At 40.3% G+C, this 16,094-nt stretch overlaps 1 protein-coding gene across 4 annotated transcripts in view; it reads left to right on the top strand.

Moving 5' to 3' along the window:
* LOC120953317 (coiled-coil domain-containing protein AGAP005037) overlaps positions 1-16,094 on the top strand; it is a 33,854-nt gene that overhangs the window by 13,883 nt on the left and 3,877 nt on the right. For 2 of the 4 annotated variants that reach the window (XM_040373136.2, XM_040373137.2), the window contains exons 7-19: positions 2,813-2,897; positions 2,972-3,064; positions 3,175-3,295; positions 3,383-3,481; positions 5,662-5,816; positions 6,721-6,789; positions 7,809-7,892; positions 7,999-8,061; positions 8,130-8,410; positions 8,605-8,777; positions 8,867-9,049; positions 9,163-9,259; positions 15,730-15,852. In XM_040373136.2, the coding sequence (XP_040229070.1) occupies positions 2,813-2,897; positions 2,972-3,064; positions 3,175-3,295; positions 3,383-3,481; positions 5,662-5,816; positions 6,721-6,789; positions 7,809-7,892; positions 7,999-8,061; positions 8,130-8,410; positions 8,605-8,777; positions 8,867-9,049; positions 9,163-9,259; positions 15,730-15,852 (1,626 nt within the window). Of the gene's footprint in view, positions 1-2,812; positions 2,898-2,971; positions 3,065-3,174; positions 3,296-3,382; positions 3,482-5,661; positions 5,817-6,720; positions 6,790-7,808; positions 7,893-7,998; positions 8,062-8,129; positions 8,411-8,604; positions 8,778-8,866; positions 9,050-9,162; positions 9,260-12,247; positions 12,292-15,729; positions 15,853-16,094 lie in introns of all 4 variants that reach the window. The other 2 variants (XM_040373138.2, XM_049605685.1) reach the window with 2 other exon arrangements.

The following is a 16,094-nucleotide window of genomic DNA, read 5'->3' as shown; positions in this document are numbered from 1 at the left end:
ACAACAATTCAACCCACGCACACACAAACACTCACACAACTTCTATTCTTACCGTTGATTACATGTAGCTTTAAAATGGCTGTTATAATAAGCTGCTTTGGACTCATCCTTGACCTTTATCCGAAGCATTTAGTTAGTTGTATATCGAAATCACTATGTTCGATATCCGTTGCGTCTAATGGAGTTCTCTCTAATGCATGCCCACCGTTGGTAGATGGCCCGCGGGGGGATGACGCACAAGGCATCATAAAACAATTATCAATATTTCAATTTATCAGAGCGAAGGAAGGCAGTGGGCGTGGAGATAGGAGGAGAAGAAGAAAAAATCAATCACACTCTAATACGTGCAGCTGCGCCGCTACTCGCGATCACTTAGTCATACCAGTCGGTTACCGAAGTTGATCGTGCCCGGATTAAAGCGGGCCCTACTACCTACCTACCTACTACTACTACTACTACCCACTGCACCTGGAAGCCCCCAGGGGGCGTTTGAAACCCACCCGATGGAAATAACACAGGGTGCGGCGAGGAGGAAGGGAGGGAGGTAAACTGTATGTTCAGTAACACTACGCCGTAAAATGAAAATCGCCACCCATCAAAGCGTCGGACGCTCCCGACCCCCGGTCAGATCGGTTTTGGGGTTGAGACTTTGGCGAGAAATGATACATAACAGCATTGCTAACAAACGATCGGGCGCGGCTGAATAGTAAAGCCGTTGTTGCTCTCTTCCCCCCTCGTAGCCACTGCTGGTGACGGGTGAAATTGGCCGGATTGAGTTTGATCGGCGACCAGCACGATCGTGCTCGCGAGCTGCATGGCAAGCACAACACTCCGGGCCCCCGGTAAAAAGGCCTGAGCGCGGGGTGCGAATAGGAGGATGGCTGTGGTCACCGGTTCGGATGTGGCCGGCCGCCTGCCATCTCCTGTCTGCGGGCAAGACCGAAAGATGTGTTTCGAGGAAAGACAAAAACTCGCTCCGTTATGTAATCGGTATCGGCCGGAGAGTGTGTACCACAGCCAGAGATCGATCGTGGAATGCATCCGCACTGGGCGCCACTTGTGCACCAGCGACAGAGAAGGAGGATGCAGAAAATATTGATCCGAAAAATTGTTAATTTTCGTGCAGTGTTTATATCACCTCAGCATCTTCTTCGCGAACGGGCGATCAATGCGGTTGCGATGGGCGCTAACGAGCCCCCCGGAAACAGCTGTGCTGGAGAAATAGTGGAGAAACGTTTGGTACGCGGATTAATATCTCACCCCAGCTGTGTTGAATGATGAAGTCGTTCGATCTTGCTGCCTGGCATATCGGGTGGTAGACGCCTGTTAGACGGTAATATGTTGTATTGAAACAAATTGGTTTATTTGTCTCAAGCGAGCGCCACATGCTGCTGATGTTCGAACCTCCTGATCGCTGATGTAAGGTGTCGAAGACGGCAACACATCGGTGCTCCAAATGCGTGTTCACTATTTAGGTCGAGTTTTGTCCGGCCGCCCTACAACCCAAGCGCTGCGTTGCTTCGTACCCAGCTCTTGCTTCTAGAAGTAAATGCTCCCACCAGATTGCAAGCGGCCGCCAACAATCGACCGGAACGGCTTCGTTTCATGATCGATGCCTACAACCACAATACCAGAAAAAAAAACATTCGGCTGTGCATGGCGGCACGATCGTAAACTTGTCACGTCGCGATGGGTCAACGCATTTCACTTTTCATCTGTGGAACGGTTTCGACCCCAGGCCCGCACGCTGCTGGATTTTCCGATGAACTGATGTTTTGGTTTCGGTCGATGAAGTGGCGGCGCTTTCGCGCCAATCCAAACTGCTGTTTGCGAAATAAACCGCCGATGGCCTAATTTTTGTTGATCAAACATTTTACTTTCTTCGGCCGGCAGTGCACGCGATGAGTGAATTCAGCCCTAATTCAGCGACGGAGCGGCTAATGTGTGCGTTCGGGCAATTAATGCTGGCCTTCGGTGGTGGGTAAAAGGCCGTCTCAACGTCTCAAAAAGAAGGTTGAAAATAGCTGCACACTATCACACCGTTCGCTGATTTCGTCACGGTGAAGCGTTCCTGGTGGATACGGGGCCCGAAGGAGGAGGCTTTATTGCAAACGGGAGCTCCACAGTTTTCCACGGTTGCTTTCCCAGCCAGCCCGGTGATGGTGGATTCACATACATAGATCCGCGCGAGTCGGGATCATCGGGCGGGAGAGCACGGGCAAAATGGCACGCTGGCTTTGGAGAGTCAACGCATGGACGTACGTAATAGCCCATAAGTGGCTCGTAAAAGCATGATGCATACTATCTTACCACAGGGCTGGTAAGGCTGGCAAGCCGCCGGTACATTACTGTTGCTCATGAAACTGTGACCATCGTGTGTGTGTGTGTGTGTCTTTCGGCATCTTGTCATGGCCGATGGGGTCTGGTGCATTGTTTAAACTATGTACGTCACTCACAGGAATAGGACGAGAGATGTTTTTCTATCATCTTGATTGTGTTGAGATGTATAAGCATAAAAGCTTTATAGAAATGTGTTTAATTTAAAAAAAAGGAAACTAGGTATAAAAGGAAACAAAATTCAATTTATGCAGTTCATACAATATACCAAAATTGTAGACTTACATGTCTTCACATTATTCTTTGATTAACATCGTTTATTCGAACCTCAAGCGATATCCATAGCTCAAACATATTGATGGTCGCAGTATTTACCAGCTATATGATTCAGCAAACATCTTACTTTACATGATTTTAATGCAAAGAAAAGAGACAAATTCAAAAGAATTTTGTTCGCCTCCTCGCTAATTCACAGCAACCTACTAAGACGCCGTATTACGTTGGTACCACTCAAACGCTACCAAGAGGAATGTACTCGGACAGAACCAAGGGAGCAATAGGTAAGGCAATCGATTGATGTGCAGCATCTCAGCGCCGATTACGTAACCACCTCGCACCCTGTTTATTCCCCCAGGAGTAGCATCGAAACCGATCCGCTCGTACGGTTCACGCGGCAACATTGCCGGCCCGATGCCATACACTACCGAGCAATTGTACAACATTCCAGGTATTTATTGGATGAGTGCCCCATATGGGTAAAGGGTTATATGATTCGTGTTCATCGAATAATTTGCGGGCCGCATTTTTTTGTATCTTTGTTTTTTTTTTTGTTGCCAGATGGATACATGAGTTCCCCGGAACGAAGTGGAGCATCTCGAGGAGCGTACGAAGAGCCTTACTACAGCCAATACGGTACACGTTCCGCAACCGTAACGCCAATCATCGATGAAGAGCAAGGGTAACACAACACTGATGCATTTGCAAAAAACGTTGCTTTTTATATTTATTTCGAAATAAAAAACCATTTCCATCCATACACTCGCAGGGATATCTCGATCGCGGATGATCAGTACGCCATGTATGGGGTGAAAAATGTTGGACGAATTCCACGAGTGCCACCAAACCAAATGTACGACCATACCAGGTGAGTGTTTATGTTTTTTTGTTTGTTTGTAGAACGAAGTGCTGCTGGCGCCCCGGAATATGTTGGGTTCTGGCTCGACGCGGATGCGCTTCAGCTTCCGGGGGCGTTCGCGTACGCCTCGGCGAAGGTAACGAGCATCTGGTGCAATTGCGCCGCATCGTACGCATCCAGGGGCGAGATGTAGGTCAGATCACGCTTGCGGCGCATGAACGGTTTTCGCTTTTTGATCGCCGACGCGAGCGTGGCCGAACCGGTGATCGTGGGATGGTAGTAGGTGGTTCCTGAAAGTGAATCGAGAATGCGTGAACAAAACAAATCGGAATAGAAATAAAACGTAGCCGGCGGGGCACCTTTGCTTTTGATGGCCTGTACGATCATGCACAGCAGGTATCCGGCAAACGCTAGAAATGCTAGCCCGGTAATACTGATTTGAAATATGGTTTGAACCTTGGACGGTTTCGTGTTCCACGGCTCCACGGAGGAGGACCTCCTGTTGGCGTTGTAATGTAAAGCAAAAGGCACGGTTAACATTTTGGCAACAAATTTACTTAAAAACCTCCCAGCCTGTCCCGCACACCCCCACTGGCACTGTCGTCACCTGTCCGCCGTGGTTTGCATCTGTAGCGGCAGTGCAAACACATTTCGCCGATCGTTTTTGTCACCGTCGACGTCGGGCATTTGGCGCGTTTCTGCCTCCGTCTCATTAGTAGTGTTGAAGAGCAAACTGTTGCCCAGCTCGCTCACTTTGCGCTGCAGCAGTAGTAATTGTTCCAGCGGCAGTCCCTCCAAATAGCGATAATCGTTCCACTGGAGCCGGCCATCGTACAGCAGCGTATCGGTGGCGTTATCGTTGCGTGCTGCGGAGCCCACTTCACTAAGACCGCCAACCACCACTAGGTACAGTGTAGTAACAAAAATCAACAGCCGTTGACCATACCGGCGAACAAACGATGGGCTCATTTGAAAAAAATAAAAACTTCTTCCACCATAAGAGGTCACCTTTTTTGTTTTGTTTTTAGGTAGTGTATCTGCGGTAAGTTGTCGTTGAAAGCGAGGTCTTCTTTGCCGCAAAGCTGGTAATGAAATGCAGCACTTCCAACGTGGCCTAACGTACACCACCGTTGCGCTTTTGGTTTAAGTTTCACTGTCATTGCAGCGTCGTTCCGCTGCGACTGTCGTAAAAGTAGGATGTTATGCGAGGAACTGGAGCGTAGCCCGTAAGAAAATTACTCATCTCGTTTCCTCGTCGCTCAAAAAAAAGTCTAACGTTCGTTAATTTATTACTTCTTGGACTAGTTCCTGTTCCGTAAAATTAATGTAATTCAAGCTAAGCAATTCAATGAAAACCAAAACGTTGTGTATAGTATTTATTAATTAAATAATTTTCGGCAATTTGTTGTGGTCGAAACGTCAGTAGAACGCAGTCCTGGCCTTGGGTTCAAGACTAATCACAACTGGCAATGGGTATTGAATATTCATAATAAACTCTTCTTCTTCTTCTTCTTCTTCTTATCCTTCTTTTTCTTTTTCTTCTTCTTGTTCTTCTTTTTCTTCTTCTTCTTTGGCACAACAACCGTTGTCGGTCAAAAGCCTGTCTGTATCACACACTCTAGTGGGCTTGGGCTTTCAATAACTTATTGATTACCTATAGCAGAGTAGTCTAGTACTACGTATGAGGGCACGGTCCATTCGGGGTTTGAACACATGATGGGCATATTGTTAAGTTGTACGAGTTAACGACTGTACCACGAGACCGACCAATAGATCTAGTTGGCTTCATGCAACCATGTGTGGAAATTGTTGAAATTTATAAACAATTGCAGAAATGTTTGAAAAAGATAAAAGTAGGAAGATTAATTGATAACATATAATATGCTACAAGTCTGGTACATTCAGGAATTCGCAGGAATAAGCACATATTACACAAATGCAGTACTTGATATGACAATTACTTCAGTTGTTTTCGGAATATCAATCATGATCAAGTTATGGAGATGTCCGTGTAAATGTGAAGTTCGCTAGTATAAGATTATTCCACGGATACATAAGTCGTTCAAACATAACAGTTACCGACAACGCCACCGGCCAGTCAATTGCTTACTACGAGGGACGGCATTGTAGAAAGCTTCGTGTTAAACATTTTCAATTGATTGTTCTTCAAATTCTTCTTCCACTTTCAGATCGGAAGATCTTCATAGAATAAGAGTCGAGCATATGGAGCGACAGTTGGCCAACCTAACCGGACTGGTGCAGAAAGCATTGACGCAAAATCCTCAACTACCGCTAGTTAACAACAGCCCAAATATTCTAAACATCCCTGGACAATATCGTAATGGTATGTGTAATTCCTTGGGAGCCAAGCAGCGAATCCCGAACATATTTGTCTCTTACCCGTCGATTGGTTGATCCTCAAGCCTTTTCTTTTATCTTTTCGAATCGATCGCTACATTCCAACTTGTGCTGTGTTTACTTTATTGATGCTGCAACAACAGCACTTCGTGAGCTCCTCGTAGCTTTGCGTTTTTACCTTACTTTGGCAGTTACGTTGGTTGAATCTTATCAACAAAATGTGTTTTTATCATAATGCTTGTACGTGTGTTTGAACCAGTTTTGCATACAATATAATAGCTTTGGCATTCGTTCGTTTTCTTTCTTCTTGGTTGTATGGTTGTGAGTTTTGTGGTATTACCATCGATTTAGGTTTCTATGGGTTGTGGTTTCTTTGTTACATACTTACATTGGCTAGTCTTTATTATATCTTCCAGAGTATTACAATAATGCTATTTCAAGGATTGGAAGAGTATATCACTATAAACTATTTGTTTAAAAAAAAAGTAACAAAACCAACTATCAGCCAACTTCAAATTCATTACTTCGGAATTGCCTGTAATTCCCCCGTCATATTGAAAACTCATATAAACAGTCATCAATGTACAGAACTAATAGAAACATTCACAATTGTTTTGTTTCCACCGTTTAGTTATATGCAGTATAGTTTTATAAAAGTACGATATAAAAATGATTTTTAATTTTTACGAATGCTTCTCATGTTCTCATTCTCATCATTCTGGTGCTCATGCAATAGTTGTGAAAGTTCATGTATGAACTAACTTCTTGCAGTAGTATCATTCGCTCATCAGCATATATCGATATTTACATATATGTATTTTATTTTCCAAACAAACCTCATTCCGTCACACAATCACAATAACTAACACACTCACACACTGATCATTTAGCTGAAGCTACTGGAGATGGTACAGTTTGCACGCGCGAAAAGCCACCAAAATTGGGAAAATCAACATGTCGTAAGTTCAGTTGTATCGAAAATAAACCCATGTTTCCAGACTCCTTTGTCTCTCTTTCTCTCTTTCTCTTTCGATCCGCTTCCGCCCTTGGATACCACTCCCTTTGTATGATAAATTTCCTTGTTTAATACTCACCCTTTCCTTTCCTCTATCACCATAACCCGTACAACATTCAACTAATTTATTCACCACATCTATTTACTCGATATGATATCGTTCCGCTTATCCATTTGATGCCAATAGAGTAGTTCAATGTGTAATAATAAACAATAGTAGATATTAGCAAACTTGTATTCTTGACTCTGTGTTAGTTGGTAAGCGTATGTACAAAAGGCGAACTTTCATTGCAAGTCCTAAAATTAGCCATTCATGCATTACAGTTTATAGCTAGTTATAACGGTTGGTCGCGACATTTGTAGTTCAAATTGGCGTGCTTCTTAATATTGTATCGTTTCCTAGATCTCTAATTGAAATAAACTAAATATATCGCGCTTACCGTCGATGCATAAACATAGCCGAGGGCATAAGTGCGCTAGACATTGTACATAATGTAATTTACGTGCTAAGGAAGCTTTAATTTAACTAGCTGTGTTGCTCATTAGTATAAGTTCATCAATGCTGCTAATTCAAGGCTATACAGTTTAATTCGAGCTGCAAACATGGTTTGTTTTATTTCAAATATTATTCAATGGCATGATCTAGAATGCATAAGCTTCAAATTACTACTTACCAATACTTATACTTCGTTTCGAGTTTTAATATTTTGTATAAAATTGCGTATAAATTTTCGTATGAATTTTTACAATTCGCTAACGATTGGAGACTAACAAACACTCGCGCACTTCGCAGAATTAAATAATTTTAAAACGAATTCCAGTTTCCTTCTTCTTCTTTCATCCCAATTAGCTGAAGACATATTAAATCGACTGCATATTACCTATCTTTTAATTTGTTTCCGTAATGATTATTAAAAACATACAAACTAATTGTTTGTCATAATGTATCCGTTTCATCTACAGATAAATCGGTTTCTTTTGAAAAATCCGTTTCCTTCAGTGATGACATTCAAGGCGTGCCAAAATCTCACAGCCCACAACACTCCGGTAAGTGCAGAATACATAACTGCACACTTAAGAGCACAACACTTAAGCAAAAACAAAACAAAAACATTGTCCTGTAACTAATTTTCCACTAATATCGTTTCTACAGCAGATACAAAACCTCCAAAGCCAGCGATAAAATCTTCTACCTTACCCAGAACCTCATCACAGGGTATGTGTCTTTGTGAGGTTGCCTTTCAGTCAGTGCAGTGTAGAGAGTTTTGGTTTCTTTCCTTTTAGAACGAGATCGACTAAAACCACCACCACCTCCAAAGCCTTTGGTGATGATAGCGGGCAATCAGTACCGCACCGACCTAACACTTGCACCGGAGGTGTACAATCAGCTGCGCGGCCTGCAGAAGAAAGCTATGGATCTGCGCACGGAGGTTCGCACGCTTCGCCGATTAACCCAAACACAGGCCGTAGCGGTACGGGAAGATATAAAAGATACGTTCATGAGAATACGCGCCACCTTGCTTTCGAACTCCGGGTTTGTTTGGGGGCAAGGAGATAAGGAAAGGGTAAGTGAAAACATTGGGTCGATGAGAAACTGCATTGGCTTCTTGTGCATTCTGCGTGTCCTGGTATAAAATCCTGCATCCCCTATTTAAAACTTGAAAAAATCATGTTTTGGAAATTAAGTACTATTTTAATGAACATTCGAAAGCTAGAGCTGAAAACTTGTTATCACTGCCTCTGTATTGCTTCTTTACAGACAAATCTTACCAGAGAAGAAGAAATCTACAAACAAGAAGTGATTCGATTGGAAAAGGACCTAGCCGATTTAGAATCATCCGTAGAAGGTCTCAGAGGTGAAGTAATCAACAGACGAACCCGTGTGAACATGGTCGCTGTTGAAGACATGGCCCTAGTGCTCAGCCGTGCGAGGTAATGACACTGTGGCTCCAGGTTAAGCTGGATCAATCCAGGAATTGCTCCCCGCAACCCCTCTACACCGAAATCACGTTCCTTTTCAGTAAAACCGTCGCTGAGCTTAAGATGCGGTTCCCAGTGCTACAACAAGGGTTGAGAAATCTGATTTCCAACGAAATGGAGCACGTTTGTCGGGAGGAAGCTTTTCTCAAAGATGAGCCCGATCGGCTTGAAAATGCTCTAAGGCGATGTAAAAAGCTAACCGGAACGCTGGTGACACTCAAAAGGTATTTAAACGTCCTCTTTTTGTCCATTTAACACTCGTAGCCTAGCTACTGGCTGTTACTTCATGTTGGCTTCGTACTGACTTATACAAAATGTACTTTTCCCTATGCAAAAGACTTGCAAGCGTGCAAGAGCAGCGATTACCAATTCCGGATACGGCAGGCACTGATGAAACGATCAAACCTCCGGAAACACACAACAACGTGAACAAGGTAAAAATTTATATCAGCTACTGTTACTCTACTTACTAGCAACACTTCTATCCCTTATCTTAAAAACTAATAACAGCAACAATAGCCAATAAAACCAAGTCTAGTTAATACCATTCGAAGCCGTCCTTTGCTATTGGTTTCGATTCGTTCTTTAATTTAGTTCATATTTTCGTTTTCACTTTGTCTCTCTGTCTCTCTCACACTCTCTCTCTCTCTCTCCTTCTTTTGTTTTTTGTTTGCTTTACTCTCATAATCGCTCTGCTTAGTACGGTCTTTGTTGAAATATCCTTCCTAAATTAGTCCTATTTGGTATTCCTATCTCACTATCTATGCCCTGCCTGACACTTTATCTGTCTCTTTATACTACAGAGTTCGTCTCTAATTTTCACACGAATAATAGACGTTAGTCTACTGTAATACATCTAGCTCGGAGGCAATACTATGTATAATTGGTGCGTTGTGGATTTTCGTACCGCTTTTTATTTTACCTGAATGGAAAGAGATATCAAGCGTACAATAATTCCAACTGGAAAAAAAAACAATTCAATTTTAAATTTTCATAACTGATGTATAACAATTTATCCACGCACCTGCTTTAAAGGCGATCAATTGCATAGTATTTCTCTTAAAGGATTCCGCTTTTTTGTGTAGTTCTTTGGAAGAGAATGAAAAGGGCAACACAACCATTACTTGTGCAACAAACAAATTATACTCTAGTACATGGCACATCATTGAACGTAAAACTGCTTCTATGGCTGATTGGTACACAAAATTTGTAAATAAGAACAACCATATACATGATTTAACTGGTTTTTACATCAAACTATTGGCATATTGTGTCATCGGTGTTATACTGATGCGAACGGGAGTGTTCTTTTCAAAAGCAATGCGAAATCTATATTACTTTACTGCTTTCCTTTATTCATAATATGTTAAGTACTTGTTTTTCATGGTTCATGGTTCTAGATGTTTGTATTTCTTTCAATTGAAATTATCATCATACTTTGTCTACCAAACCACATCCAACAATAGCCTTGCTTACTCCCTGTATCTAAATTATGTATTTCCTGTATACGCATTTATATGCCATTTACATGTCCCATCTTCTCAACTATGCATCATCATTTGATGCAATGTAATGTTTTGGCGTGTTTAACACAAGGTATTTGATCGAAACTAGTTATAATTCCATGGCGGATGATATGTAATTTTAAAACATATACTCCAATAGTACGATGTTTTCATCTGCAAAAAAAAACCGTCAGTAAGAATAACAACTAGTTTTATTTTTACTCGCTAGAAGAACCGGAAGCAACAGCGATAATTTAACCAAACATGGGAAGACATTTTTTTTTTATATTTACCAAGAATAATAAGTAGAAAGTGGCATCATTTCTGTTAATTTACGTCACTTAAAAACAATAGTCTGCATAATTTGTTATAAATAATTAAATTATATGAACAAGAGTGGGTAATAATTTAATTTGATATTATTTTTGGTAAAACTAATTATTCTATTTGAATGTAGCATACGTAGCTTTAGTTTGCATATTCCTTCACTGTCCGTCATTCGTGAGCTAACTCGCTGCTGTGAGAACTGTAGTTGCTTCAAAATGCATTCAAAATTTTTAAAATTATCGCAGCATAATATAGAAAATTAAAACAATAGTTAACACTACCCAATTTAATGCCCCATGTGGTAAAGTTTGTGGCGCTAGGTGTTTTATAACTAACCTTATTAAACTTATTGATTAGCGTGTCGCGCTACGCTTTCCTACACTATCTTTGTGTAATTATTTTTTCATTTATTTCTCTACAATTGAGTGTAGCATTTTTTTCTTATTTGAATGGTGTTAAAGATTTTTGCAAACTCCATTTATGAACATTTAACCTAGCATTCGTTTACAATGTTGTCTGTTAGTGTGCAAAGGTTCATTATTATGTCTTTGTTTGTTTTTATTTTTGTCCGTATGTTAGTTGTTTATTTTTCCATATCATACAGATAGCATATCAAACCCAAATCGAATCATACACATATTTTGGTGGATAGTAAATACTTTACAACTATTTTTATGATCAGATTTTGTTTGGAAAGATAAACCTGTTCAGTGAGGAGAATTGCATGCTTATCGTGTGCTAAGGAGATTACTTTATACAACTGTTACTCAATAATTGACTTAACAAGAGATTATGTTGGTCCGTGCTATTCTGTTTTATACTTTCCATATGTCACGATGTCACCCGTTTACTCATATATTTCTAGCACATTTTATTCGAAATGTTTATTCGATAATCCTTCCTCTTTATTCCTGGTTTTTACGGTTCCTTTTTGTTTTTTGTTTGTGTTTTTCTATTCGTCTCCAACTTCACGCATTTATATTTTCTCTAGTACAATAATCTGCCATAACTAATTCGAATCATACTAAACTATAAAGCTGTTTAAACTCCGTGCAGAAACCTCACTAGCGCATCTTGGAGAAGAACCCCTTCCTTATCTTCCCGTTCCCGATCGGCAGCTAAAAAAACTAGTCATCTTTCTTCGCATCACCGCCACCATACCTGCTCATAAGTTTCTTCCGACGAAGTTTGTTTCTCCCGCTCTGCATCCCGAAACTGAATACCCGCTGTACAGCTCTCGAACACTCTCTTCTTAATGTCCTTCCACTTTTGTACATCACCTTCTAACTTCCTCGATCGTGTCCGCTCGATCCCCTTCAAGAACCATTGCGCCCATTGTGTGGTCTGGTGTTGTACCGTCGAGCACCACCTACCTTTTGAGCAGCCATGGTCATATCAGGGATGCCTGTCACCTATATTTCCTACTTCGTGTCCTACTTCGTGATACCAACCAAAAAACATTACCATCATCATTACTCTCCATCATCTTTCTCCAGCCCATCCCCCAAAAACTCAACGAACCCATCACTCACAGTTTTGCGAGAAGAATCGATGCTAAAATGTGCATTCATATAATTTTGTGTTTTATAGTTCAACTGGCGATGGAGTTCTAACTTCAAAGAGGCGATCACTGAGTAAATTACGCTCCTACTTAAATAATCAACAACCAAACCAAAAAAAAAATAGTTTCTTCCTTTTTGTTCTTTGGACGCATATTACTTTTTACTCCTCTTTGTTATTTTGTTTTTGTCAATCCTCAACGTTTGTTTCACGAATGTCCCGTATGATATAAAGTGCAAAAGCAACAACAAAAAATTTGCATATCAAAATCTTCTCACGAAAATCAATCAATTCTCTTTCTCTACTTTGCCACCACCACTACCTACCACCACCATCACACAGATTTTCCCCCTTTTTTTCTTCTATATAGCCATATCTCTATTGGTCTCCCATCTTGTATGTTTTGCCAATGAATCTGCTGCATTTTTGACAAGCACACACATAACCATACACTAGCATTCAAATTATTATTTGTTGCAATTGGCAGAAATGCCAAACTCTAAAAAACTACACTCCGGAAGATACTTAACTATTTTAAATGTTTAAGAGTAATTCGACTGGTTTCTGTGTTCCTATCATTTTTATTGCTATTTAATCCATTTTTTCTCCTTTATTCTCAGATTCAAGTTATTTAAGCTTGCTGTCGCAAGCTCACACTAAAGTTGATTGTTTGATTATTATTATTTATTACCACACACCTAGCCAATCTGTCCTGCAATATGAACTTAATTGTTTCATGGCATTATTTTCTCTGCGCTCGGTGTTTTTTTTTTCTACCATTTCGATCTTTGAATATTCTAAACCACCACAATCACCACAACCACAACCTTTCTTCACTACAACTTTCATCGCACCATAAACCAGATTGTCGCAAGTGCAAACCCACAAAAGCAACCTTCGCCACAATCGTAACAAATCGTGCTTTACGCAACAATATTCTTAAAATACACTATGATAAGATGTGAGTGTGCTGTCTTGGTATGTGTGTGTGTGTATGGGTGTATGGGTGTGTATGTGAAGATGCGTGTACGTGTCTGTTTGTGTAACTGTATGAAAGATGGTGGATGTTTTTATTGTGTTTTCAAATTAATTTATGGATTTACAATCACCAACAATCTGTTCCGCCTGTATCTGTCCCAACCGTCTACATCCACCTTCCACCATCGCTGTTTCTCTGTTTCCTCCAAATTCCTCACAGAACTACATCCCCACCAACACTAATTGAAAAGTTAAAGGTGAACAGAAAAACACTACAGCGCAACAAAGCAGTAATGCAAACGATGAAATCGAAAATAAAAGAATGGACTATATATATGATAAATTCTACTAAAAACCAACTGCCTCATATTAAGCTAACGTTATCAAACTGTATGCCCTCTCGTTACTTGACGTGCATTGGTATCCCTTCTATTTAAAAAAACCAACCTCCTTAACTTGTAAATGTAATAGTTTGTTGGCTGTATCACAATTTTTTGTTATTTTTCACTGATTTTGGTTGCAACTCTGCTCTCCTCCGAAAATGTTTTGCTATGAAATGGTACACTAAATGTCCGCAATCGCCTCATCCTTAAGATTTTACTCGTTCACGTTAGTCCCTGGCCACCGTTTTGAGAGAACCGTTTTGTAGTGGATTGTTAGTATATAATGCATGCCCACTTATCCATCCACAAACGCACACTTACACACACACACTAAAACACACAATACACGATTGTTTATTAAAGTATTTCACTATCCATTTCACCTCTCTGTTCACCATTAATGATCAGCATTGTTGTACCCTTTTTGCTGTAAGCTTAGTTTAACTTTGTATTTCCTTTTATGGCTGCTATCTCTCGAACGAGATAAACACTGTGAACTATGGAAGTTGTTTTGTTTTGTTTAGTAACCTTGTATCGAACAAAGAGCCATTCATTGCGTAGGATTATTTATAAGGTTATTATTAATTCTGTATTGAGAATGTGTTTAAAACATAAAAAGGAAAGGCATACATGTATTTCTTGTTTAAAAACACTAAGTCATTAAAATGGTTCAAGATGTGAAGAAGCTATTGTGATTCAAGAAGCACTTCTCTGCACAAGAAGCAAAACCACGCTGAGTGCATTATAAAATACGTAATTTTAGTATCCAACTGTTGCACTTAGGTGGCAAACACTGAAGATAGCAATATACTTCTGTTTAACACTCAGTGCATCGAACGCTAAATAGAGGATACAGATTTTTTTACTACTACTCTCACAACTCGGTCCCCACACAAGAATTGAACTCACGAAACGGACACATGTTGTTAGGTCGTACGATATGACGACTGTACCATGGGACAAGCCCAGAGGCAGCACACAGCGGAAGGAATAGTATTGATTTTCAATCATCATCTCCCATAGGCATTTGCAGCAGATCGCTACTTATCCTCACGCAGACACGTAATAATATATATATTATTTTTTGTCTATGGAAGTCAATTAATGGATGATCCGTTGGATCTGTTTCCGGTTCACTATTAATTCCATTAATTACATACGAACAACATCACCACTACAACTATACCACCGTCACTATAATGTATATGTAAATTTAATTGGTCTAAAATCGTATTGCCGCTGTATTATACCGTTCACGTGCCGCGTCACATTCGAACGACGAACGTTATCAAATCGGGCAAAAATTTCGCCAAACAAACAACCCAAAACTGGCTGACAATGTGAAACCGCCACTTTCCCCGCATATTGGCTCGATTCCATCCTTCAACTTTTGGTTTAATTATTACCCTGTAACTATAGTGTTTTAGCTGCATTTAGAAACTGTGCAATATCAGTGTTGTCGATCCCTTATCAATTGGATGCGATCCCTGAATATGTTGGCTTAGTACCACTCACGTAACGATAATGCTCCAATTGGAGCCCTAATTGGCCTTAATGAGGAGATGATTTGCAGGTGCTGAAAAGCGATCGAAAATATAAATTGGAAATGATAAAATTGCATTCCAATGTTGAATGTTTTTTTCTTTTCTTTCTTCTAACTGTGTTACCGTTGCGATGAAGGTACATGTTTGTTCTTTATGGTTTTATTTTATTTTATTTTATTTTTTGTTTGAATTGATTGTATTTTGTTTTACTTTCATTAGCTAGCGCTGTTTCCTCCCTTTTTTATTATATGGCTGTGTGAAAAGCACTGTGTCTATATTTAATCCCAAGCGAATTGTACAAAACTTAAAGAACCATTTTTTCTCTTTATCTCTTCCATTTTTGTGCCTTTCTCTCCCTTTCTCTCCCTTTCTCTCTCTCTCTCTTTCTCTCTCTCTCTTTCTCTATATATCTTTCTCTATTTTGTCTACTCTAAAAATGCCATATTTTCACGATTTCAATTCCCAATTGTATCACAAACAAACCAAAACAAAAATGCATTCTACGCGTTATCCTTCGCTCGTTCGCCATATCGCGTTTGAAATCATTGTCTACGGTCACCAACCCAACACCCTCTAATCCTGTTGACCCATGTTGACACGAACGCAGCCAATCCCAAGTCCCCGTCTGGGGACAGTCGTTGCCAGTGGAGGAATCGCCCCAGAAAACGCACTCGATGCTTTGCTAGATGAACTGCAAACCTTTGCTAAACCGCCGAACGGTGTGAACGAGGTAAACTTCAACGATGTTACAGTATGACTTAATTGGTGAAGATGTTTCATTGTTGTTTCAGTTTTAATTTAGTGATAGTGTACGATGGTTGATGTTTGTTTTCTCACTTTTTGTGCTTATTTATTGTTCTATTATGTTTAATGTTTTACATACTGGTACTATGGTACACAACGTTACTATTGTATTCGTTCTATTTGTTAACCTATCATATTATTTCAATATTAGTTTTATGTTTATTGATG

Source organism: Anopheles coluzzii, chromosome 2 (genome assembly GCF_943734685.1).
Source record: "Anopheles coluzzii chromosome 2, AcolN3, whole genome shotgun sequence".
Lineage (NCBI taxonomy): Eukaryota > Metazoa > Arthropoda > Insecta > Diptera > Culicidae > Anopheles > Anopheles coluzzii.
This window is presented reverse-complemented; position numbering and strand designations above follow the sequence as displayed.